The sequence below is a fragment of the Lagopus leucura genome, unplaced genomic scaffold, assembly GCF_019238085.1.
Source record: "Lagopus leucura isolate 7727_CA_CO unplaced genomic scaffold, USGS_WTPT01 Super-Scaffold_100071, whole genome shotgun sequence".
Lineage (NCBI taxonomy): Eukaryota > Metazoa > Chordata > Aves > Galliformes > Phasianidae > Lagopus > Lagopus leucura.
In genome coordinates this window covers 903,017-929,321 of record NW_024962313.1, presented here as the reverse complement: position 1 = coordinate 929,321, position 26,305 = coordinate 903,017, and the positions used below count along the sequence as shown (strand labels likewise).

The 26,305-nt window shown below is 44.8% G+C and overlaps 1 protein-coding gene and 1 long non-coding RNA gene across 3 annotated transcripts in view; one reads left to right on the top strand and one right to left on the bottom strand.

Moving 5' to 3' along the window:
* The window catches only part of MORC2 (MORC family CW-type zinc finger 2), a 38,020-nt gene extending 21,117 nt beyond the window's left edge, over positions 1 to 16,903 (bottom strand). The window contains exons 1-9 of one of the 2 annotated variants that reach the window (XM_042887004.1): positions 16,773 to 16,903; positions 11,753 to 11,806; positions 9,978 to 10,012; positions 9,454 to 9,522; positions 5,350 to 5,440; positions 4,518 to 4,626; positions 3,366 to 3,525; positions 3,176 to 3,287; positions 1,579 to 1,704 (exon numbers count right to left, since the gene is read on the bottom strand). In XM_042887004.1, coding sequence (XP_042742938.1) covers positions 1,579 to 1,704; positions 3,176 to 3,287; positions 3,366 to 3,525; positions 4,518 to 4,626; positions 5,350 to 5,440; positions 9,454 to 9,522; positions 9,978 to 10,012; positions 11,753 to 11,806; positions 16,773 to 16,840 — 824 coding nt within the window. In that variant the 5' untranslated portion in view covers positions 16,841 to 16,903. The remainder of the gene's footprint in view (positions 1 to 1,578; positions 1,705 to 3,175; positions 3,288 to 3,365; positions 3,526 to 4,517; positions 4,627 to 5,349; positions 5,441 to 9,453; positions 9,523 to 9,977; positions 10,013 to 11,752; positions 11,807 to 16,772) is intronic. The other variant, XM_042887003.1, reaches the window with a different exon arrangement.
* A 291-nt stretch (positions 16,904 to 17,194) lies between these two features.
* LOC122188604 lies at positions 17,195 to 26,098 on the top strand. The gene is made up of 2 exons (XR_006181619.1): positions 17,195 to 17,370; positions 19,895 to 26,098. It is a non-coding gene; the product is annotated as an uncharacterized LOC122188604 (long non-coding RNA).
* Positions 26,099 to 26,305: the final 207 nt, after the last annotated feature.

Below are 26,305 nucleotides of genomic sequence, written 5' to 3'. Positions count from 1 at the left end.
TGCAAGTCCAGGAGAGTAGCATTAAGCTGCAGACACCTCAGGAGCCAGATAGGGATGCATGAGCTCCAGCTTCAACTCTGAAGGGAAAATCCATGACACCAGCACCCTGCCTTTTCAGTAAGTTCATGGAAACATGCAAACAAACAAATCACCAACAGCTGTAAAAAGAGCAACTTCATTCTCAAAAAGGACTGACTGACCGGCCTTCCTCTAGCAGGTCCCTCAAGAAAGAGCTGTTCAAGAGAGAATAAGTTCTGTTCAGGGACCAGAAGGGAAGTGAATGAATTTTCACAACCTGTTATGGCACACTGTGGGCGCCTACCAGAAGGGCTCTCAAAATCTACGATGAAATTTCAGCAGCCATGCAGCCATCCATGGCTGGCATTAGGAGTACAAGACCAGGAGGATGCAGTCTAGACACTCTAAAGTAAGACTCTTCCCTTTTGCCTTCCTTCCATAGTAGCACATGGCAATCACACACAGGTAAAATACAGAAATTCAGAGTGTAAGATCCCATCAACCAAGCAAACCAGGATTTACAGCAGCAAGTCATTCTGACTGCCTTTGCCAGTGAAAAGGCTGAGAAGGGGAGAGCAGTAGATGCAAACTTGCTTGACTTTTCTCAGGTTTCTGACACCACTCTCCAAATTCTAATTAAAGAAGCTGAGTAAGTATGAGCTTGACAGGCAGACTGATGTAAGCTGAAAATTGGCCAGGTTCAAAGGGCACTAATCAGCAGCTTGACAACTAACTGCAACAGTAAAAGTACCCAGCAAGTTGGTGGTGGGCCCACACTGTTAGAACTCCACTGCAGTACAACATGGTGGTGTGTTATTAAGGCACAGAGCTACCTTAGAATGCAGCCTGTGTGCTATCATGGACAGAGGAATACTCTTGTCTCAGACAGACCTAAAAACACATTCCCTTTATTCCCCTTAGAACCTTCTTTATTCTCTTTGAAGACAACTGCCAGCACACCTCATCTCGCTTTCAAATGTGCCATCTTTAAGGGAATTAAAAAGGAGGACGAGGAACAGTCTTTCCCAATCTCTTCTCAAACCTAGATTAACCACTGGTAAACGTTAATTTCCAACTTAACTATTTCAGAGTGTTCAGCATGGTTTCCTTTCTGCAATAATTCTAGGATGTACCCTAGGTATTTTCCTGTCCTATTAAAAAATGGAAGACCAGGTGAACTGGAGGCCAGTCAGCTCAGCTCTGTGCCTGGCAACACATTGGAGCACATGCTCTTGACAACTATGCTAAAGCCCACGGAAAATAAAGAGGTGATTGGTAACAGCCAACACAGCTTTACAAAGGGTAAACTGTGCCTGCCCGATTTGCTGGCCTTCTGATGGGGTTACAGCCTTGGTAAATACAGGCAGAGCAACTAACATCATCCGTCTGCTCCCATACAAAGCACCTGACATTGTCCTGTGTGACATCCCTGTCTCCTATCATCTGTTCCTGTGGCTTCAATGCGGAGTTATGCAGGACACATCCAGACAGCAAAATGCTAAACCTTTTTTCATAAGGAAGGTCCTGCACGTGTAAGCAGACTTTGGCTCTGGCGCTTACCTTGGCTTGTACAAGCAGCAGGAAAGCCTCTTGGTTTGCACCTTGTGTCCGTTTATAAAGATTCTCATCCTGGGATCAATGTACAGCACAGCAGCATAGGCACGGAAGGAGCGGCGCTCAGGCTTTCTGCAAGAGAGACGTGCTCAGAACCTGAGCAGTTGGTTCTGCATTTCCCTGCAGGAGACACTCTGCCTGTTATGACCACATACTCCAAAGTTGACTCATTCAATGAACCCCCTGAGGAACCAACGACTCCTTCACGCTGCTCATCTTTTGTCTTTCCTCTTTCCTGCACAGTTTTCCCCTCTCAATTCTTCTCTAGCTAAAAACAACCCAGACACACTGCTGTCATACAGCCTGCATTTCTGTACAAACAAAATGAACAAGTTTCTCCATTGAAAAAAAATTCTTGTTTCCCAAGGAATTGCTACCTAGGTTCCAAATGACCAACAGAATCACCTCCTCACACTGATTTTCACTACCTTGTGACTTATTTCAGGCACCTACAGCACCATTAATACCTTGCTGTGTTGCCATACCAGGCATCTACTCCAACACACTGCAAACATGCAACCTTCAACAAGTGAGTGAGATAAAAACAAAAGCTTTTTCTATTTTACCATTCCAGTGGTATTTTTTTCAACCTCTGTGTTCTGTAGATTTTTGCACCAAGTTGTGTATTTTACATGTTGCTGCCAAACATTTACATACGTATTACTGCAGCTTGAAAGGAATGTTCTGAATAAAGCTGGATAATAAAGGCCATAGCTACGACCTGAACCACTTAACACCAAGTCCTACCTGTCAGTACTCCTGACCTTCAGTTCACCAGTATGCTCCAGCAGAACCTGCCCTGATCCAACACAGAAATAACAGCACATGGGAGAAGCAGCTCCTTCCTCTATCAGTGCTAATCATGAAAGCTCACCACTGTGCACTAAGGAAACTGAGAATCCTAGTAGGTCCCTAGAGGTCCCCAAGAGCTTTGCTGCACCTGCATACTAAGCATCAAACTAATATATTCCAACACCACCGTGGTTTAGGGTCAGTTTTTCCTTTTCAGGCTACAAAGCTTCCAGAAAGCTCATCCTCCCTGACACGTGGAATCAACACCACCACCCTCCGCTGCTCCTCTAAGCTGCCCTCTGTGCACATTCTCTTTCTTCACCTAAGGAAGGTCCAGTGGCTGCCTGCATCCACCAGCATCACCTGCTCACTGACCTGCACAATAACTCACATTTTCTTGGTGTTCATTTAACCACAAGCTAAACATTTGTTTGAGATCAGACTCACGACCAGCATCACTGACAAAAACCTGACACCTACAAAAATCACACTCATAGCTGAGGGCATCCTCCCTTGGTGACATTAAAGGTTATTGAGTTGGCTGCTTTGACTGAGACGAGTCAATGCAGAAATTCAGACCAACACAAAGGTGTAGCGCCTGTGAGCCATTTGTACATGTGAACCCCACACTGCTACGAAACTCCTCAGCACACAAAAAGCTGCTTTTAGAAAACCACACGCACACAGCATACAGTCAAACCCAAAACAACTGGATCAAAATCCAAGGGCTTGTAATGTCAGTCACACTCACGTTCCCTCTGGGGGGATTTCTGCCATCTGAATGTCTCGAGGGTCAGAAGTCACATCCAGCTCTGGCTCCCCGTTGTCCATCAGTTTGAGGTTAAAGATGATCACCAGGGTGCCTGAGCAAGTAACAAGTTGATTAGACAAATCCAGCCCAAACCCCAAACTACCCTGACCATGGCCAGCACCATACAGACCTTTCTCACCACGGATCTTATTAAACTGCTCCATCACTTGCTGTTCTGATTTGAACGGGGAATACTTGTAAATCAGCTCCGTCTCAATAGCAAACTTCTCCATGTTGTCACTCACAGGCTCTCGGTTCCACACGTTCCAGGTGGGCAGTGGAACAATGACCTGCAAACAGCACAGCATCAGGAGCAACCCAGACTCACCACCCCCTCTATGCCATTCATATGGATGGATGCTGAGTGAACTCAGCCCTTTCCACAGGCCAAGAGTTAGTGCAGGAGCTCTTCTTAACTTTGCAATGCTTTGCATAACGGCCAGCTGCTCAAGGATCTCTCTTTTCCAGCCTCCCAAGTTCTATAACATCTAGTCTTGGAGCAAACAGCCCCAAAGCAACCTGTGAAGTTCTGGCTGCTCAACATCAACACAACCCATGGCTTCTTTCATCTGGCAATGATTTATACCTAACACTAAAAAACCATGAGCTTTCATTCTTTAAGAAAAACAAACATCAACCTCTATGTTTAACACCTCTCTTGAGCTGAAGCATTCTTTGTTTATTCCGATTTCCCTTTTTTAATTACTTTTGTATGATTCTAGAAAGGTTGTCAGTTTTCTGTTGTTTAGAACAGAAGCACAGATAGAATTATGGACTGCAGATGTATACCAAGTACAGAGAGTCATCCAATCATAGAATGGCCCGGGTTGAAAAGGACCAAAATGCTCATCCAGTTTCAACCCCCCTCCTATGTGCAGGGTTACCAACCAGCAGATCAGGCTGCCCACAGCCACATCCAGCCTGGCCCTGAATGCCTGCAGGATAAGGATGTCCCTTCCTTGATTCAGAATTAAGCTCATGCCAAAACTCCTGGCTCCAGGGGCACTATGGAGCTGCACACACCACTGCTGGCTGCCCACTGCTCCATCAATGGCTTCTTTGTGCAGCTCCCTCAGGTGCCACAATGAAAAATCCTTCTTGACATGTAGTGCAAAATAAAAACTTTTCATTACTGACCATGCACAGTATATGCACATAGCACAGAAATACTTCTATGTTAGGAATTCGGATAAAGAACATCTGAACTAAAGGTATACAAATTTTCAGTAGGTAGAACCACACTGACTTCAGCACTCATCATGTTACTTCATTACGTACAAACCTCATCAATGCCTTCTTCCTCATGAAACGTCCGGGACAAGAGGAGGCAAGTCATGGTGTTACTTTTCTTTGTGAACAGGACAAAGTCTTTCCCAATCCGCATGGAACCCCTGGAGAAAGATTTCAGGCAGCACGTTACAACTGATGACCACCACTTCTTAGCAAACCAGCAGAATCTATGCAAACGCTTTAGAAAGCAGACCAAGTTATCAGTTTGTTTCCATTCTGCTCAATTGTGAGACTCCAAAAGCAGATAACAAAAAAAATGGCTTTAAAATAGCAACGGCCCTCTCTTTCTACATGTATCATTCCTTCCAAAAAAGCATCTAGACCTGGACATCTTACAAAAAGAACTCAAGCTCTCTAAACTCCTTCCTCTCACACTACTCACAGTTTAAAGCTGAAGTCTAATGGAGCTTTCCAAACATCATATACGCAGTGTAAGTCCATCTGACTTGCACCAGCCAAATCTCCTACTAAGAGGCTGCAGCATTATTTTTGCTTCAATTTCACTATTGATCTGACACAGACACCAAGGTTTGTTTTTTTCTTCCTGCTTTTCTCTACCATTTCCAGCTCTGACCCAACCCCCCAATCACAACATGACAACACTGCCATCAGCTCATTGCAGAGCTCCCTGCTGCAGCACATGTCCAAAGTGCTCCTGCACACTGAAACATGGTATCTTTACTTAGATTTCATCTGCACGCATTTTTTCTGATATAAGAAACACCTCAAAGCAAAAAAAAAAAAAAAAAAACCAACAACAAAACACTGACTATCTCAGCTCTAATCTCCACAATCTCAGGAGACTGGCTGTGATTAATACCCACGATTTCAGGCCGTTCCCATACTGCCCGATTTGAGTTGACTCCGGCGATCGCTTGGCTGATTTACCAAACTGAATAACACTGGCAGCTTCATCTGCAACGAGAGACAGAGCAAATCCAAGGTTGGTTTCAATACAGAGACTTGGATACACATTCTAGATGTGAATATGTTTATTTCAGTAGAACAGTTTGTCATATGGAAGAGGCCTCAAGCACGAGCCAAGGTCTCACCTTGAAGATCTGCTACCCGGATCAATGGCACTGCCTGTGTTACAAGTGCTGCACAGATGCAATTACACTGATAAAATGAGTTCTGAGTTTCGTATCAGAGCAGTGCCCCCATCTGAACTGCAGCCAGATGTTTTCTGTTAACTAAAAAATGTCAGCAAGATCATCTGCTGTGTCAACCACGTCATCACCGCGCTCGTAAACCAAAACCCAGCGCTGGCACATGCAGCTATCGCTGACACCACAGACCCAGTGCCCCTCAGACCACCATAAGTCACCATACAAAAAACTCTGAATAAATGAATTACTTTCTCCTTACTTTGAGCAATTAACACACTGCTATGCCAAATGCTAATTTTTGCAACTACTGCATAAAGTCAGAGTATTTTAATGACATAGGACAAAAGTAATGGATATGAGAGCTTCGCAGCTGAGAGGGGCTGCCATTTTTAGTTCAAGCCTTTCCATTGTTCAGGGTACAAAGCCTTTTAATATCATCTGTAGGACAGAAGAATTGTCCTCCCTTTCCGCAAAGATAGCAATCAGTTCACCATAGAATTTACTAGGAGAAATGAAATGCAATTCCAGATACAAGGGAACATGAAGTGCCTTAACAGGAACAATAGTTTAAACAGGAAAACTAACAGCAATTACATCCACAATGCAGATACAAGCTACAAGGGAGCCTGGGACATCTCTTTCTATATCCCACCATGACAAAGAGCTGGAGCCAATGGTCACGCTGGGTTTGAAGATGCCCAGGTTCACTAGCACTGGCAGTGAGGCTCGTTGGTTCAATGAAAAATGACCCATCTGTATGTTAGAATGCCATTACCTGTGCAAATGGCATTGAGATTTAAAGCAACAAACGACAAGGTAAAAATATGAGAGAACAACTCTGCAACAACCTTCCTACCTCTATTCACTATGTTCACAAAGGTCTATGGGATGTTTCAAAAGCACACTCTGAAAGGATCACAGAACCTCTTTCCCTTTTCCAGCCTACGATGGTACTTTCACGCCAATGAAAGCAAACGTTAGAGGGTTATCTCATGTTTGGAGCTCTGGATTTTATTTTTTATTATGTTAGTTTCAAAACCAAGTCAGACTGATGTATGTGAGATATTCTAAGAGCACATTACGAGCCCCTTTTTGCTACGCAAAAAAAAAAACTTTTATCAACAACTGCTTTTAAGAAATATTTTAGAAGCCTAAAAAAGGAAGAGTAATTATCTGAGGCATTTCCTTGCTCAGAAAAGGTGAACATATGGTTTACCATTCAGCATTGGAGAATCAAAAGCACAATTTCTTTTGGGCAGAGGAACATCAATGATGCCCTGAAGAGAGAAGTCCTGAAGGGCAAAGACATTCCTCCCAAAGGTCAGGAGCAGAGACATTCAATCCTTATCCTCCACCAAACAAGGTACAAATGAAAACTCTTCCACACTTCTTGAGTTAAGGCTCTGGAGGGATTTTCACTTACAACTATTTCAGTCATACTGTTTTCGTCTCGTCGTGTCTCAGAGCTGCTAGATGTAGAAAACAAACTCCCTGGCAACAAAAAGAGCCCTGACGTGAGCTATGCCAAACAGAAAAGACAAGAAACAATTTGAAAGAACAGCCTGAGCATGGCAGATTGAGCTTTAAAACTCCAGAAAAAGAATAAGGACACCAATTAAAAAAAACAATTATTAATAAAAAACATCAAACATCTGAGGCATAAAAACAAGAGATGGCATTAAGTCCTCACTGCTGTTCGCCCAGAACTGGGACAGAAAACCCTCCTGAGTGACATGCCAGCAGATTAGGGGTCAGAAATTCTATGTTCCGCAGGCAGTGAGGCCATAGCACAGGCTGCCCAGAGGAGCTGTGGATGCTCCATCCCTTGGAGGCATTCAAGGTTAGCTGAACGGGGCTCTGGGCACACTGGTTTGGTGGGAGGTGTCCCTGCCCACTGTACAGATTGGAACTGGATGGGTTTCAGGGTTTAGTAGGCAATGTTGGCAGTAGGTGGACAGTTAGACCTGATGATCTTAGAGTTCTTTTCCAACCCTGAAGATGTAATGATTCTGTTCTACACTGGCTGCAGTACATGTGCAAGTACTGAGAATAACAGAGCCCAACTGCAAACATGTTAAACTGGGGAACAACTCTACTGAGAGTTCTAAGTTTCCTACGGAATCATTCAGTATAAACAAGCATGTGAAGCTCATCCAACAGTTGTCCCTCTGGGAGGAAAGTGAGGCTCTGCTTGCCAAATCAGCCCCAGAAATCAGTGATGTCCTCCCAGCTTGTCTGTCATCTTCCTCAGAATTCCTCCTCTCTTAAGGCCTTTTTACAGTTTCCTCACTTTCAGGTGGAGCTTGGGTAACTGCAGTCAGACATACCTTCATTTCATTTCGTGCAGTGGAAGGTGAAAAACTGCTGACATCAGTTCCACAGTAGCACCAAGCTCCCATCCCTGTGGTGTTATAACAGCTGGCCATGGTGTTCATACACCGCTCTGTGCTGCATCTCCTACAAGTCAGCATACCAACTTCCCTTGATGTTAATAAGGTTGCATAGGGAACTCCCATGGACCAGAATCCTTGCAGATTCACCACCCTGAAGGTTTCCCCAATGCTGCATCTGCCCTTAAGAGGTCGACATCTCAATAGGTCACTTCCAAAGTAATCCACCCTGTGACTACAGTCACCCAAGATTCACAACATTTAGATGAACTGGGGAGATCACAGTCAGCGTTGTGCTCCAGGGGCTACTGGGCCGCTATGTGTAGGGTAAGATGATTGACTCATAGTATTTAGCACATGCTCAACTGGTCCTCAGCTACTTAACTGGGTGTCTGCTGTCAGTTCTTTCAGCCCCTCACTTTGAGACAGACACGTGGTTGTTATCTTTCCTAGCAAGACAGTGTTATCAACCCTGAGCAAGGCCTCAGTCGCCTCCTTGTCTGCTTGAGCAAAGCCTGGAGCGTAGTGGCCAGGTGAAGGAGGAGTCTGGGGGCACCACCACAAATCCCAGTTAAACGCTGTTCCTCACCACAGTAGGCCTTAAATACATAACAATTAAAGAAATGAAGATCTAAGTAAGTGATCAAGAGTTTAGTACTTCACAGCATCCAGTAAAATGAAAGCACTATTCAGCTTCCAATCTTCAAAATACAGTTTAAGGAACAAGAAGTGGTATGAAAAGCAAGTTAAGTGATTGAAGCAAAGTCGTCTTTACAAATACAATTAGAGATAACTTCTGAGATTAATTGTAAGTAAAAACGTTGGCAAGCAGAGCTCCTCAAAGCAGGATCTTCAAGATGCAAATAAGGTGCATGAATTGGCAGTGCTGTTTGCTGATACTAAAGCAAAGCAAGAAGGCTTTACTCCTGCTAAACCCAGCACTGATTTACATTAGTGCTCATGATGAGGCAGACTTTGCTACATTCTTCTCATACTCCTAGGACTTTCTGTTGATCTCTATCACAATGATGAAACAATAGCACAATGCTTTCAAAGTTAAGGTTGCACACGTTTGTTATTAAGGATGAGAAACGAATCGCTTGGCAGCCCCTGATGGAAGTAGGCCTCTGCCCATCACCTTTTCCTTTTCCTGGCTGTACTGTTCTTCTATCCCCAAAGCCAACTTTTGTGCAATGGAAATCCAAAAGCAAAGCTGACTCATTTCTATCATGCGGCACAACAGTTTTCTTATTTTTCTACAAACTGAGGAGGTGAAGAGTTTGACACAGTGAGAAAGGGCCAGTGCAGAGGCAGAAACACGTATCCAAGCATGGAACTACCCCTTAGATAATTCCAAGCTGTTAATTCAGCTTAAGCCATAACATGAAATCCCAGCTTGAAAACACAAATGTAAATCACTATCACTTACTTGAATCCATTCCCGTTCCATCATCCAGAAAACACAGCATGAATCCACCTCGCAGGTTTTCTCGGCGCTCTACAAAAGAGTTATTTAATGCTCCCACGCACAAATTTAAAAGTTTCATAAAAGGGAAAATCTGCTCAAGCTAAGCAGTGTTCATGGGAGAAGTAACACAATAAACATGATACAGCTATGCTCCAAAAAAGGGCACCACGTTTTTATTACACAGTGACTAATTTCTCCTGCACTTTAACTTGCATGTAAATATATGCTACAACAGTGCACTGTAAAAGCACATTTCTTAAACACCCAGTACAAACAACCCACTTTGGTGTAATCTGACCTCAGCTGAAAACTGATCTTGCACAAGCTACTCGTAAAGGCACTGTTTTTTGAAGACGCAAAAGCACAGGACAAGCAGAAATGGACACAAATACACTCACTCCTACAAAGCACATTTGTAGCCAAAACCCAAGTTTTAACTCCTAACTTGACTGACAGCACGCAAGGAAGAAGCAGGAGTGACTTACCAGTATAAATGTCTATTCTTGTGGCATCCGCATCTCTATGAAGCAACAAAAACCCAGTCAGTATTCAAATGTCAACTGGAAATGAAGCTAAAGCCAGGCACTTTCAGTAACTTCAAAAGTGAACTGATTGCACACATCAAAGTGCACGAAGGCCCAGCACCCAGTACAACAAGCTAAAAAAACCACGCTGTTCTGCTTTTTGTCTATTTGAACCCATGCTCAAACAGAATGTTGGAACTGCACATAATGAAACCTAGTTATGGTATCACTGACTTATACATAGAAGTCGTAGTAAGGAAACAAAAAAAGTAAGTGCACACTTCTGAGCTCCCTCCTCTTCCACACCACATACATTTTTCCTATGAAAAATTTATTAACTTCTGCATAAAACTCTGTAAATACAAGATTTGCTCCAAAAGAAATGCCTTCTATTTTATGATGTCAGCCCACAATGTCAGAGGTGGATGTTGGTGGCACGGCAGTGGAGGTTGAACCTTCCCACCAATGTCCTGTTACATGCTGCTGCTGTGTGACAGATGGCAGCAGAGGGGCAGTCTGACAGAATGGCGTCTGACATGCAGGTGCGTTTGAAGCAAGGGTGTAGAGATGAATTCCTCCACGTGGAAGAAATGGCACCCACTGACATTCATCAGTGCTTGCTGGATGTTTATGAAGACCAAACAACAGATGTGAGGACAGTGAGGTTGTGGGTGGTGCATTTCAGTAGTGGCAACAATGTGAAGGACGAGCCATGTTCCAGACAGCCATAGATTTTTACAAGCTGATCAAGAGTGTAGTTCTACTACAGCAATAAACACCCACTTTGTAAATGCCAAAGCCACTTCGCATTGTCTCCAAGTAAAACTACCCTTCACAGAAGGTTAACAATCTACAGAGTCTATCTTCTGCCGGAGGATGAATCAAGTTTTGAAAAGAAAAAAGCTCATCAGTCCAAACGAGCTACATTTAATGATGCTGTTGCAAAAGCAAAGAAGTGCAACAGCTGCTGACCTGAGAGTTGAAATGCATTTAACATACAGGCACAGGCTCCTAGTTTCCCACACACAGAAATATTTCATTTCCAGCTCCTTACATTGCTAACGGCAAGGTGTGACAATTCACACCTGATAGGATATAATCTCAAAATATTTTCACCATGCCATATCACATTTGGTGAAGCTGAAAGGATAAACATGCAAAGGTTGGGATGTAACTATAGGCTCCAATATGAGAAATGTGGCTTAAGATATGCTTTTTCCAAATACCACGTCTCTCAAGAATCACAGTTGCTCCACTTGTTCTTGCCTTCTTTTCAACATCCCAATTCTGATTCATTCTCATTCTATCACTACTCTGGATACTAGGAACCAATGATTGTCCAAGTATAAAACAGTCCCAATTCCACTAATATTTTATCAGTTTCTTAAAAAAAAAAAAAAAAAAAAAAAAAAAAAAAAAAAAAAATAACTTACTTTTTCATTAAATCCCTTTCCTTTAAATGATCTTCTAACCATTTCCCTTCTGAACTGAATTACCCCATGAAATTTATCTTGTTAGAAATAACACTTTTTTTTTTTTTTTTTTTCCACAGGGCAGATGTGCCAGTATAAGAGAATCAACTGAAACATTCATACTAAGATATAATGAGCTATTTTAATTTTTATTTCTCTTGAAGTCTGCTAGAAGTTAAGACTACCTAACATCCCCTAAACAGTGCAGCTAATTAAATTATTTACTGAATATACCTTGGGAATTAGGCAGTGTCAGATACGCACCTGGCATTATCTACAAGTTCAGCAAGGGCACCAAACAAGAACTCATGGGTAGTTCTGCAATAAAGCACAGAATCAGCAGGGTTACACTAACACTGAGAAGGAGAGACCTTTAATTACATGAAAATCTCACATGCTCTAAATAAATCAAGTCATAGTTCTACAGTACCAACACTGGCTACGGACGCAAGATCACAATGTGTTTTACTATCTGCTGGAGCAGAAAGGCTGCTCAGTGGAGGATCTGGCTCAGAAGACCTGTGGCTCTTTACAATCTGAAAAACACTGCACCATAAACATGAGTCTCACAGACATAATGAAGAATTATTGACTCGAAGTCCATGAATTATCCAGTAATTCATGTAAAATACTCAATTATTCACCACACTGCCAAGTCTCTTCATGGCACCTAAATCCCATCTATCTGAAAAACCTGGACAGATTAATGTTATGCATAAGGTTTGTCTTCACCATTCACATACTGATATTGTGTAACTTATTTCCGACATGAAGAAGTTTCCAGATCATGGGAGACTTCCAACAGATGCAGCCGCTCACAGACCAGAATGCCATCTTCCTCCACTGTTGCACACCCTTACAAACTCAGCATTAAAGTCATGCAGCCAGACGTTACCAGCACAAAAAGCTACATTTAGTTTCCAGCCTCTTAACTGCAACATTTTGTACACAGAACCTACTTGAAATGGAGTAGTCAAGTGCCTTAAACTTGACAGATGATATATGGTGAGGACATCTCCAAAGAGCCCATAGAACCATTCCAACAGATTGTCCCAAACATTAACTGAGTAACTCTGTTGGAGAATCAACTTCTTGCTGTACCTTCACAATCCAACAGTTATTTCAAAGGCAGATGAATCATATCCACCCCAACATTTAACTTCAGCCACAAGACAGGAGAAACAATTTCTCTTACTGAGTCAGGTAATTTAACCAACCCAACAAGATTTCTGTAATTTACTGCTACTCTGGGATGGCTGAAGAAGAGACTGAGTCTCCAAAAGATATTTTTAGCTACGTACTTCACTTTGCATGAAACCTCTACACATACAACTTCCTGTCACTACTACTACAAAGACTGAAGTCACACTTAGTTCAGATTTGCAGTTTTAGAAGAACAGATGCAAAGGCACAGAAAATATGTAGCCAACCAGAATGCCAATAATTACAAAACAATTCTTCACATTTATCTTCAGCATCGTGAACTGTAGCTCATCAACATAGCTGAGGTTAAAAACATCAGCCTTCCAAGCTGTCACTAGAAAGAGAATAGAGCTTTCCTTCTCTGCAAACTCCAAGGAAACCACAGACAGAACGGAAATGGCATTCTGAAGACCAGCTGACTGTCCAGAAGGCCTTATCAGAAGCTCAGACCTGCTACTCTTTCCTTTAAGCGGGATTTCCTGTGCACACAGTTCAAGTGCTCCCATCATTTAGGAATCTATTTAACTTTATAAATCAATATCCAACAACCCAGTTTATTTAGAAATTAACCCATGTCAGAAAACAACAAAACACAACAAAGTGGGTACTTTAGAACTAGTAACTGTGCTTCATCAGCAGCTTTCATTCTACAACTTCAACAGTATTTTAAATTAAGGAAAAGATGCAAATAGAGATTCCAAAGATAGATACTGGAACAAGATAGCTGAAAAAGTAACTGCATTTAAGAAAGGCAAGAGAAAATAGTATTTCTTGATAACCTGACACCACACCTAACTTGAACACCTATCAAAACCTGAATCTCTTGCACAGACATGGGCAAAGTGATACCTTGGAACAAGCCAGTGAAATCGATTTGAGCTGTTTATCACTAATAAAAAAATTATATATCCTATAAATATCTAGTATTAAGTACATTAATCTCAACACTAAGACTTTTAAAACGTCCCAGATGATCTTGTCAGTATCTAATTAAGTCACATGAAGCACTCAACCCAAAAAAAAAACAACCTGATGATATCATCTTACAATCAAAGGTGCCTGCAGTACTTAGCAGCCATCATTACCAACTGCTGACAACCCTCTCCTTGCTCCATGCAAAAAAAACCCTGCAGGATTATATTGCTTGCAACATAACTTTCACCAACAGAAGCCAAGCTGTTGCCAAAATAGTCTATCAGAGCTCACACATAACCTGAAAACACTTAAGTACTGGCTAGAATGTCATCATCAGTGGCTACATTAACCTAATTCAAAGCACCAGAAATACAACCACTATTGATTTAGAGCACTAGAAATACACATTAATTAAGTGAAACATGAGAAGTCAAGGAGAAAGCAGTACTAAAATCCACAGTCTCAGTGACAACTCACTGTACGTTGACTGACCTGGAACCACTCTCCAACTTCTACCACTTACTCAAGACAGCTCCATGCTGGAGGCCAAACCTAACATGGATCAAATGAATGCAAGAACCTAATTACTAACAAAAGACAGAAGAGTAGGTTTATTCCGAAGGAGGTCACATCTGGGAAAACACTTAAGCTGGAAGTCTTGCATCTGGGTCAGAAACACGAGCTCTCCTCTCATTACTGCACTACTTCAGGCCAGAAAAGAAACAGGAGGGTGTGAGGTATGAAGAGATGCTTATTTGTTACTTGTATTCCTCATATCCACCAGTCAGTTATGCTGAACTCCTTCCATTTAAGGGAACTTCTTCCAGTGGAGCAGAATTCAAAGGGGCAATTCCGGTTACAGAAATGAAACCTAATTTCAATCACAAGTTAACTCCAACTACGCAACACTGCTCAAAGACATTCTCTGCTGCTCAGGTCTTAGCAAACTCCTTCTGTTACACCGTACAAACATTCAAGATATACCAAATAAGTTGGCTGGGCTGAGGTGTGTGTTGTTTTCATTTCAGTGAATGCTTTAGAAGCATCTGAAAGCAGCAGCATCTACTTTACAAGGAAAAAATCCCAGTTGTTGTGAAGGCAGGCAGGTGTCTTTGGGCAGTCACCATAAGGGCCATACGTTACTCATTTCCACGTGCTTACATACTGAAGCTTTTCTTACTGGATCCACAAGAACTTCCACATAGCTCAAATATACAAGCTTCAGAAAAGCACTTACGAAAGTACCAGAAGTAGTTGAAAAAGATGTACACACTTTGCAACTGAAGTGATTCAGGTACATGGTGCAAAGTCTGCCACCAAGCATGGCAGCTTGGCTCCATTGGCTCAATTGGCTTCAAGTCCTCACGTTCAGGGACCAAATAAACTGGCTCCTGAAAAGTGCTTCAAAACATGCTATTAGATGTATTACCTTTCTGAAGCAGAGACAAGAAACAACAATAAACAAAAAAAAGCCCCACATGCACTGAAGTAGTATTTCACTGAGATTGTATGGTTTTCCTCTGACAGCAAAAATAGCCTGAAAGACAAGAGCCTCCACTACCAAAAATCCTCTTCAGCTCTTCGCTCACTGATTTTGTCATTGGTGGTGGTTGTTCAGTTGTTATTATTATTACTGAGAAGAGGGAGAAGTTGCTTATTTGCTGTACGGGTTTTGGCTTTTCTGCTGTTGCTCTTAGGGAGGTATCCAGTTTATGCACTGATCCCCATAGCCTCAGAAGGCTCTTTGTTCACGGTGTATGAAAAGCCCTGGCTTTGGCTTATTCACACACATTACCCTCCAACTCCTAACGAGGCAGCTATGCAGCACATAAGTAGATCAACAGCAAAAGCAGAACAGAAACTATAGCGGCAATACGGAATAACTTGGGATACTTTGGGGCAGCAACACCACCACTGGTCTTCTGCAGCAGACTTCTGTCTTCTTACAAACATGGCCAGAATCCATGGCACATCCAAGACACTGAGAAATCTCTACTATCTAACAGTGCTGCACAGCAGGAGTTAACTCGTGATCGAACTTGTGTTTTCTAATACATAAGAACTTTTGTTTTTCACAACTGGATGTGAGAGCTTCTCAAGTCCAGGAACACGACTCAGTATCGACTCAGTATCTTCCATCAAGCACCAGGCTTCATGTGTGACTGCTGCAGGCCAAACAAAGAGCAAAGCTACTGGACGTGGACCCCAGGGCGTCATTAGGCTGCTCCTGTCCTTCTTTTGTGCAGAACTCATGCTTTCCTGATAGTGAGAAGAAACTGATAATGTTCTTGGCACATGTAACCGCGAGATTGATTGAGTAGTTGCTCCCGGAGCCGTAGCTTATATTACCAACACAAACGCTGTTGGATCTACTTCAAATTGAATGCAGTTAGAAATCTTCAGACAACTGCAGACCACTGATGTCCCTCCTTCTAAGCTTGCCTTTACACACTGAAAACCAGGAACAAAAAGATACTCAATTTCTTCTTCTATTGGCGGTAACATCAAATCAATTCTTCCGCAGAATGGTTGGAAACAAGATGACCAACGGATGCTAAACATTGCTTGTGATGTTCCTCCAAGGCAGCTGAGCCAGAGCGAGCTCTCCTTCAACTCTTCCATCCGTGGCACAGCAATGCCTGCTTCCCACGGGCAGGGCTGAGGCGGGTGCGTAGCACCATCCCTGTTGGCACTTACCATGTTCTAGATGTGCATGCTGAATGAACCCCTCATAAAGCAGGTGAAACTCTAGCGTTCTTCGGGAATTTTAGACTGATGGATTCCACGGTTTAAAATAAAAAATAATATATATATATTAAAAAAAAAAAAAAAAAAAAAAAAAAAAAAAAAGCCAATTCGAAGAATCCCGTGCTTCTACTTGAAATAAATGGCACAAAAAATCCAGGCACGGACCAAACAAGATGGCAGGGAGGGATGGCAGCCGGGTGAGACGCGAGGCCGCTCCGGAGGGCTGCACACGCAGCGCTGCGCACGCAGATCCGCCCCGCGTTCTCCCGCTCCCATCCGCCGCAGCACCGCACCGCCGCGCCGCTCCTCGCGGGGGCGAACGGATGCCGGAGGGCGGCCTGAGCCGCGGGGCCGGGCCGCGGCCCCACTTACCTGCCCGAAGCTCCGGCCCGGCCCCACCCCGCAGCCCGGTACTCACGAGTTGGTGTGCAGGTACTCGAAGGTGAGCTGCGCCCGGTTCAAGCTGCTGTAATTAGCGCAGGACATGGCGGCTGCGGCGGCCGGAACGCTCTCCGCGTGCGCCCTCGAGGCTTTTCCCCAACCCCCTCCCCCGCTTCCCGCACCGGTCACCGCCCGGCCCGGAACGACGGCGCCATCGGCGACGCCGCGCCCTCCGGGGCGCCCCGCCCGGCCCCGCGGCCTCGCTTTGTCCCTGCTGCGGTCGCACCTCGCCGCCGCCCGCGGCCGCCGCTCCCCCCGCAGGGCGGTGCTGCGCCGTTGGCCGCCGGTTGGGCCGCCGCGTCACGTGACGAGGGAGCCATCGCGCGCGCCGCCGCCGCCGTTTCCGCTGGGCCGCGTGACGCGCGCGCCCGGCGTGCGCGTTCCCGCGGTGCGGGCTGTGCGGCTGGGAGCTGCGCCGCGGCGGTGGGCGGCGACCGGGCTTTACCCGCCGGGACTCGGCGCCCATCCGGAGCTTTAATCCGTTGCGTTTAACGCCGCCCGGTTTTCGTGCTCTTTCTGCTGCCGAAGGATCCGTTAAGGAACGGCCGAACGTCTTCTTAAAGCGTGCTCGTAGGGTACGTAACATGGTGCCGCTCTACACCGCAGGCAGACGCGGCGGACCTGAAGGCCCGGGTTGTACTGCGGAACATCAGTGGAAAAACGCCCCGCTGTCATCTGGAATGGATGCGGACGGGATGGAATGGATGCTGACGGGTGGAATGGATGCTGACAGGATGGCTGCATCGCCTGCACCGAGGAGGACAGGAATCCGGGTGATCCCAAGTGTTTGTGGTGGAGCGGTGCAGTGAAACTTAGATCTGGTTGTGTGCGAAGGTGAAATCTGTAATGCAGGCTTTGTGTTTGAATTGCTCGTCTCCTGTGTTGTCTGCAGCACAGCGAGTCCTGCAGTGCTGCTGGCAGTGCTGTGTGTACGTGTGTGGTGGCTGCCTGGTAACTGCATCTGTGTGCAGCGATTTGTTTTAGGCCTTCTGTTTCAAAGCTGCGTGAAAGCATCAGGAAAAACCACTGACAACAGTGATATTTAGGTGGCCTTAAGGCTTTGATGGGAAATATCTCTCTGAGTCTTTTAAATATTGCAGCATCGTTGTTGTACTTAGCTTTTATTTCCTCGTGTTGCAGTGAGTATCAGAAGCAGATGGGTGCAGGCAGTATAAATCCCATCAGTGTAAGGACAAAGTAGCTATTCAGGTGCATGTCCCTACAGAGTGTGAACTTAACCTTGTGTGTCTTGTCATCCTTGTCTCTTTGGAACTCAGGGTATCCCTTCTTTCCCTAAGGGGAACTTTGTGGCGATCTCATCGCTGTACCTTCAGGAAGGAAGAGTTTATTTCCTTGTGCTCAAGGGATTCACAACTTCAGCAGAACTCCATGTCAGACTGCAGCGGAGCAGCCTTGCTGTGCTGCTGTGGCATCGCAGGGCTGTGCTGGGTGCCAGTCCTTTCCAGCTGGCCCCTGGGAGAAAACAGCACATTGCAGTTCTGTTTCATTCGGTCAGTCCCTGGCAGGAAAGTACTCCTTTCCATCCCACTGTTCAGTGGTGTTGACTTCCAAATCTTTTTCACTTTCAATGACAACGGAAATTAAAATTTCATTTTTACTTTTTCCATCGCTGCTCTGGAGAAGATTTCAGACATATTTTGGTCCTCTGCTCTTTGGTTTCTCATAACAGAGTTTTAGAGGGCTATGTAGTTCACTAGTCCACTGAGCTGCTAGACTGAGCTGCTAGACATCCAAGGAGGAGTGAAATTACCTTTTGCAAAACAACATTTGGATCACACAACGTTTGGTCTAGTTTGGCCATAGCACCGCTGTTCTTTGATGGGGAACCTGTCTGCTGGTGGTTGGAGGATTGCTGAGCTCTTGTGGCCTGTGAGCCACTGCTGCAAACCGCTCAGTTTCTTTGCTTTTGAAACTGAACTATTCCCGCTGCAAATTGACACCTGTCCTCATTAAGGTTTTAGCTTGGGAGCTGTCTCTTCAAATAAACAGCTCTAGATGTATTATATTAGTTTTGACAAAGAACTTTCCTTTTTTCCATCTGCTATCAGCACCGTTTCCCTGAGTTCCTGTCCAGCATGTGGATATCTTATACATCTTATACTAACTGGTAGAGTGTATCTGGCTTTCTCTTCCACAGATGTGATAAAGTGTCATAGACAAATCCCCCCTCACCTTTGAGTGGCCTTTGTTGCAGTGATGCAACAGCATGCTGAGATGCACGCAACGATCCTGATGAATGACCTGTGGAATGGTGGTTTGTCACAGCAGTGCATGTTGGGGCTTGAAACATACAGTCCTGCTCTTCTTTAACCTGAGTTTCACACACAGAGCTTAATTTCAACACCTCAAGCTGTGCAACTTTTTCACTTTGAAGTAGTTCCCAGATCCCCTCCTAAAACTAGTCTTTAGAATCCACGCTGGCCAAACTTTGTGTTTCTGGTTGGGAAGTGACATTTCCTATGGAGTCGTGTGTAGCGTTTCCTGAATCCTTAATCTGGTGTAGTATTTTGCTAACCCTCTTTCTACAGTGTCATAGCCTGAGGTAGTTGAACAGTTCAGTTGGTGGCCTGTATTCTGAAAATGGGAGGCACAGGCCTTGAACCAGCAGTTATTCCTCATCTTGCCTAGTTTTAACAGGCTTGACTTTGAAGCGAGCATTTAATGTGTGTCACTATACTGGTAAGTACTATGGTTGCACCATACAAATGCAGCAAAATGTATGTCCCACACTTACATGAGGCTTCCAGAGGTTGGTGGCTTTATTCTGTGTATGTGGATACTAAGAAACATAAGCCTTTGTGCTGTGTAAATGTGATTTTTGCTGTTGGCATAGACCTTCTTGGTTCTGTCCTGACTGTTGACATTCGGTGTACTTTTCTCATGAAGTTCAGATGTTGTTATGGGTCCCAGTAACCTAACTTGCATGGATGCCCTGAATTCATAGGAGTTTCAAAGTGCCTTACTACAGTGGACTGTGAAAGCATGGTGTGGGCTCACAACAGTTTGGTTCTTAACCCTTTGTGCTATGCCATACACTGGCTCTGCTGCATGTTTCACTTTGATTACCTTCCTTTACAGGTGAAAATTCTTCCTGCCATGAAATACATTCCTCTCTCAACACACGACAAGGCATTCTTCATTAAATAGGGTGTGATTGTCTCACTCAGAGAGGAGCTACATCAGTCTGCCTTTTCCTGAGCATGATTTGAATGTCAGAATCAGCCCAACACAATGCAAGAACAAAGCCATGGAATCAAGAATTTAGGAAAAAATAAGTGTCTTACCTCATTTTTTTCCTAGCAAGGGGTTCTGCCTTATGTGGTCTGGGGTAGAGCTGTTTCTCACGTTCATAGCAACATCAGTCTGGTCACTGTTGTTCATGTCAAGTGGCAGAGCAATTTGCTGATTAACTCAAAAAGAGACACAGGATGAGACTTTTTCCATGAAATTTTTCATGAATTTTTCCTATGTTGACAGACCTAATTCCTGGCTTTGTACTCTCTGGGACAGTCATTAAAGGAGTAGTCAGTGAATCAGTCCTTACAAGACATGCAGACAAACTAAAATGTTCAAATGCAACTACCTGACCGTGAATGGAAGCCACTGATGTGAAAATGCAACAACCCTTTGCACGGAGCCCAGTGTCAGTCTTGTGCTGGCTTATCTCACGGAAAAGTCACATCATGGGTTTGAATTCATTATTTAATCTACATATTCCCAGTGAGACACTGGCTGTCAGAAGTGACTTTGTAAATCAGTCTGCAGGAGATTGGAACGGGGAGAAATTGATGAGAACAAGGAGACATCTTGAAGGAAGAACCAGGAAACAGCAGAATGGTTGGATGTTGAGGATCCTCCACCTCTACCAGTCAGAATTCCCTGACCTCAAGTCTGTCTTTGCTTCATGTAGTAAGCAAAAAAATAAAAATAAGAAAAAGGAATTGAAAGACCAGGAAAAAAAAAAAAGCAGCAGCAAAATGTCAGTATAAGACTTCTTCGCCTAAATCAGAAAATGCAGTACTGAAGAGCCCACAAGAAGCTGGTAGACAAGGAGCAGTGGTGGAATCTTAAAAGAATTTAGCTGACAAATGTGGAAGAGTGGCATGAATCAATCAGGGATTTACAGTTTGGACAGGTTGGATGGTTTCCCACAGGGGAATTGAACCCGAAGGCCATGCGGCTTCTTTCTTCCTTAACTGTGGTTGCGTGACAGTTTAGTGGCTTCCTGCCAAGATGAAAAGGCATTTTCTTAATAAAGTAGTTAATGAGCAGAATTTCTTTTGTTGATGAACAAGTAGTTTTTCCTACCTCGTTATTTTAAATGTGGGGACTGTGTTCAGTTCAGAGTGTCTTTTTAAACCAGCCTGATGGACTTGCTTGACATGGACAGCTCAAATGGTTTCAGTTTGGCAAAATGGCAACCAGCTGAAGACATGATCTTCTGGTGATCACAAAGCAACAGGTGATCTTGTGTGGGTACATCCAAGTAGATGGGGCTGAGATTTGAATGAAGAGCTGAACAGCCATGTGACCACATCTGAAAGAGAACACAGCTGGGCAATGCTAGTGCAGAAGGAGGACTCTGGAGACTCTTCTCATTAAAATATCTCTCAGTAATGATTGTCAAAGAAAACTGTTCCTCTGTTCTGTGAATACTACCATGCGTTACGGATCTTGTTGTCTGCAAATGCGAGTGGTGGTACATGGAATGCACCATAGCAGCAAACAGACTTGCAGCGAAAATCTGAATTTTGGGCAGGACTTTCTAAGAAATCTATGTCCACATTGATCTGTGGAGTCCTTTTGAAATGACTGAAGGAAGGAGCCTGCAGGCCTTCCCAAGAGCAGCAGTGCCATTTTGAACCAAAGGCAATAAAACTCTTAGATTCTGCCGATATCAGGAGCTTGGTTTCAACAACCGGAGATGTGACTTGCATGTGCCTGTTGCCTTTGCCTTTACCTTGATGTCCTTCCAAAATGTGTTCTCTGGAGAAAGTTCTCTTACAAGCCAGCCTGTTGTTTTGCATCTTTTCTGTTTTCCCCAGGCTGCAACAGGTTCACCTTCTAAACTGGCCCGTCAGCAATGCTGTGAGAACTCAGTAGCTTTATTTGCCCTGTCTTCTCCATTTGTTCTTCCTTCAAACCCTTAGCAAACCTGTTTGACTTAGCCACCTCTGAGCTCTCTGCTGCTGTCTTCTGCCTGGGTCCCACTGCACCAGGGGTCATCTCTGCCTCACGTCAGTGTGGATGCCACTAGTTTGGGTTGAAGGCTGAGCAAGGGCTGTGGGGCTGAGTCCACAGCTGGAGCACTGCCATCAGCATAGGGGAGGAGGGAAGAGGTCTTTTCTTGCTCTCTTTACATATTTGTGCCCATCGGAGCCTTGATGTTGCTGCCATTGACCCACAAGGTTGCCCTGGTCCGTGCCAGGCATTCAGTATTCAGCTCGAATGTGGAGGTGTGCTTTGCCAGCAGGAGCACCATCATTTCCAGGCAGCAGGGATGGACATCACCAGATCTCTCAGTGCCACCAGAGGCCATCCCAACTCCAAACCCTACATGGGGAAGCTGCCTGAAAGATGGGAGAGAATTTCTGCATCAGGAGTGACTCAGGACTTTGGTATATTGCGTTCTCAAATATTTATTTCAGTGTTCTTATAAATGTTTTATTTGGAGAAAAATATTGTAATTGGCCAATATTCCATAAAATCTAAATATTTTGTTCTAAGATAGTGCTTCCCCTGCTTGTGGAGATTTGATTATTTGCTGATGACACAGTTCAAGCTCTCTGTATTGACAAGGGCTTTCCTCCACTCCTTGGTCTGTTTACATGTGACTGAAGCCTTAAATCCAGGCACTCTAATAGCGAGCGGGGACAAAGACGATTTATCCTTGGTTAATCTTCAAAAATTGCTTCTCATCTGATGCTTTTTTTCCACTGAGAAAGATTGTATATGGAAACAGGATGAGGCAGTTGAGGAATAAAAAGGCAGAATTCCCTGTAACAGCTGCATTGGCTGTGCAGAGAAGGGGGCACTTGTCAGAAATAAGGAGCTGTGCTAGCGAGGCTGCTTGTTCTCTGCACGTGTGCAATACAAGAGGTGTTGGAGAGCAGGCAGTGTGTAGTGTGTACCTTGGGCCTGTCCCTATGAGCTCTTCCTTAACACAGGCTGTGAAGGGACTTTCTTGGTGTCACTTGCTTTCCAGCGCTTGAAGAGTATTTAGCGCACTAAATGGAGCAATACTCTGCACTCAGTACTTTGCTGTGTGCTGATTTCAAGGACCAGAGATCCACCTTTGCAAGCCTGCAGTGAGGATGCTCAGGCTTCCGCCATTGCAGGACTCATGTTGGAGTGTTGGAGCACATGGGGAGCTGGCTGGCTCTGCTCTCACTTTTCCCAAGCCTTTGGCAGAGCTGAGGTCAGTTCCTGGGCTGCAGCTGTTGGAACCAGCAGGCAGCAGTACCAGGCATGGGTGGAAAAATCCATGGTGTGAGCATCTTGGGAATGTTGAGGGTTTTTTGAAGTGTCATCTGAAGGCTTTAATCCATTGTATGGTCCTAGTGAAAGCTGCTGGCATCCATCATTCTGCTTGGCTCTATTTACCATCTGTACCTGGGTCCAGGAAAACATTTTAACAGATGCTAGGAGAAGAGGAGGAGGCGTGTAACAACAGCTTTCTACTTTGCAGGATACCAAAGGAATGTGCAAGCGCAAGAATTAAAGGCAAATACTGCAAGTGGATCAGAAACAGCTTCATTTTGTGACAGGTGGTTTTTGTATCCTGCGAGTGCAGAAGCTACAGTAGGGTAAGAATGAGGCATGTTTTGGGTGGCTGGGAGAACAGCTTCCTTGAGAAACAGCACAGCACAAGAAGAATCCAAATTGGGTACAAATTAGGAGAAATTTAAGTGTTCTGTGAAATGTGGTGTGTTTGCTGTGAAACATGGCTGACGTTGAGGGGCTGTCTGTGGCAGTGTCAAGACAGGAGAATTCATCAAGGGAGAGCAAGCTGCAGCATTCAAAACTGTGAAAATGTAAAGTCTCCAGTGGCTTGCACTAGTAGAGGTAGAAGTATGTGCAGAAGTCCTTTGGCGTTGGAGGATTCTGTGACTCATCTCATGTTGGGAAGGACTTGTGTTCCTGCAGTTTTGTTACTCCCTTGTCCAGTGACCTATGAAATACTTCTTGGTCCCTGTGCTTTGGATGGAAGAAAAAATTCAAAATTACTTCAAAGCCACCTCTGGTAACTCCTTCAAAGGAGATGTAGTGCAGTCTTTGTTGTAGGTAACAGCCTCCCCATCACTGAGGCTATCAGTTGTTTTTCTGGAGGGTGATGGTGGCAGAGGCAGAAAGCAGAAGTGCACCACGAAAGCGAACCAGCTGCTCTCCCATCCCACAGCATGGCGAAAAAGAGTGGAGAACTGGTACCCTTCTGGACATAGGCTTTATTCCAAGTGCTGGGAAAGAGAGTGAAAAATCCCCGAGATGCGGAAGAAGGAGAAGCAAGACTGCAGGTGGGATCTGGCCAGGATTGGCTCCCAGCACCACAGCAGTGCCAGACCTGGGGCCACTGGCTCTGCAGCCACCCACCTGGGCTCTGTGTCAGCTGTGGAGACACCGTGCACTGGCAGCTGCCCACAGCCACATTTGATGTAGTGGCAGTGAAGACCTCAGGTGGAGCAGGAGTTCAGCAGCCACTGACATACAGGATCTCCATTTGGAAAGGGCTGCCATGGTCGGAGCCATGGGGAATACAGCACTGGCTTGTGACAGCCACACATGGAGAAGCAAGGGCTGACCCTGATTTAGCGATTGATGTCATGACTTATAAGAACGACCTCCAGACACGGAAAGGATAGAAAAGTACTTTGCAGGGACCATGGAGCTGGCAAGCACCCCAGGATACTGATGGTGGCCGCAGCTGCTTTGCTGTGGATAAATTCTCCTATTTCCGAAGGGAATTTGTGACCACGTATCAAATGCCAAACAATGTGCTAGCAATCTTTTTGTATGTAGATAAGGCATTTTAATGCAATATAGCTCAGCCTGCCTGCAGCAGACTAGACATACTGACAAGGATTAATAGTCCAGCGCAAGACTTGGCAGAGTCGCAAGCAGGGAGGACTCCTAACTAAGCAGCTGTTTGAGTCTTATATAAGCTGTCTAGACCAAACATGAAGAAACGAAGCCAATCCTGGCATTAGACTACCGCTTCTGCACAGACGGTCTCCAACCTACAGCCTTCATATCTGAGCTTGTGCAAAGCGAGGAAGAAACAGAAGGATGTTAGTAGTCAAGCCAACTCTGCATCAGAAAAAAAGTCTGTGAGCAACTATAAAAATAATGGAAAAGAACAGTAATGACTGAGATTTATTACAACTAGGAAAACAGTTGACGTTTTGCACGCAGAAAATATTGTGTTGCCAAGAATGTCTCTTCACAGTGAGCCCACAGGAGTCAGGTAGAGCTGGGGAGCATGGCTTATGCTACAGCAAAGGGGAGGATGCTCCTGGCAGAGAGCAGCCTGAGAGAGAAGGTGCAACTTTTTCTAGTTCCTTGTGACTGACTCAGTGGAAAATCAAGTTCGTTCAAAGAGAAAATATAATCAGAAAAGAGGCTGCTCTTGAAGTATTTCACATGGCAAATAAGACAGAAGGGTCTGTGGCTGGGACAGGTGTGACTGCGAGGGACTGGAAACAGCCAGGGCTGTCACCAGGGAGCAGCAGAGCAAGATATATCCTGTTGGTGGATGATGGATTAGCCATTGGCAACTTGCAGATTGAAGGAAGCCAGAAGTTGGATGACACAACCAATGCTTGTGCCATGGGGCAGGACGTGACCCGCTGGGTGCAGCGCATGCAGGAGCCCTTTGTCACCGCGTTGTTTGGCTCATTAATGAATACCAGAACCAGTCTCGCACAGGTTGTTCACTGCATTACACACGTCTGGCTTTTTTTGGGAGCAGTGTGTCACAAGGGCCTGTTTTGCCGTTTCTTGCTGCCAGGGCCCAGGAGATACCAGCTGCTGGGCAGTGGGGTGCAGGGGGCCCTGGCTTGGTGGTCATGCAGAAGTTGGTTTCCCCCTGCCCAGCCCCAGAGGAGCTCTCCCTTAGGGAACTGCCTGCAGCCATCCTGACAATGAGAGCAGACTGTGCCCAGGGACTCTGGGGCTCTTTGGCTTTGCTCGTGGCACAATTTCTAGGAAGCCCCTTTGAAAGACCGTCATGTTTGGGAATGTCTGTAACCTGGTTTTTAAGTTAAAAGGATTGGTATCTTCCCTGTACCCCTTGTCCTTATTCCAAACCCTTCCTTTCTTGGCTATAGCAGATCTCAGCATTGTGATTTATGGGCTCCAGAGGTGTCCCAAAAAGGGAAAAAATAGCTGTGTTCAGACAGTGTGACAAAGAAATGGGAGAGATGGGGGGGGCTGGGGACGGACGGGTCACCTCTTAGGAATGTCCTGCCTATGGAGATGCTGGAGCAGCCTCCT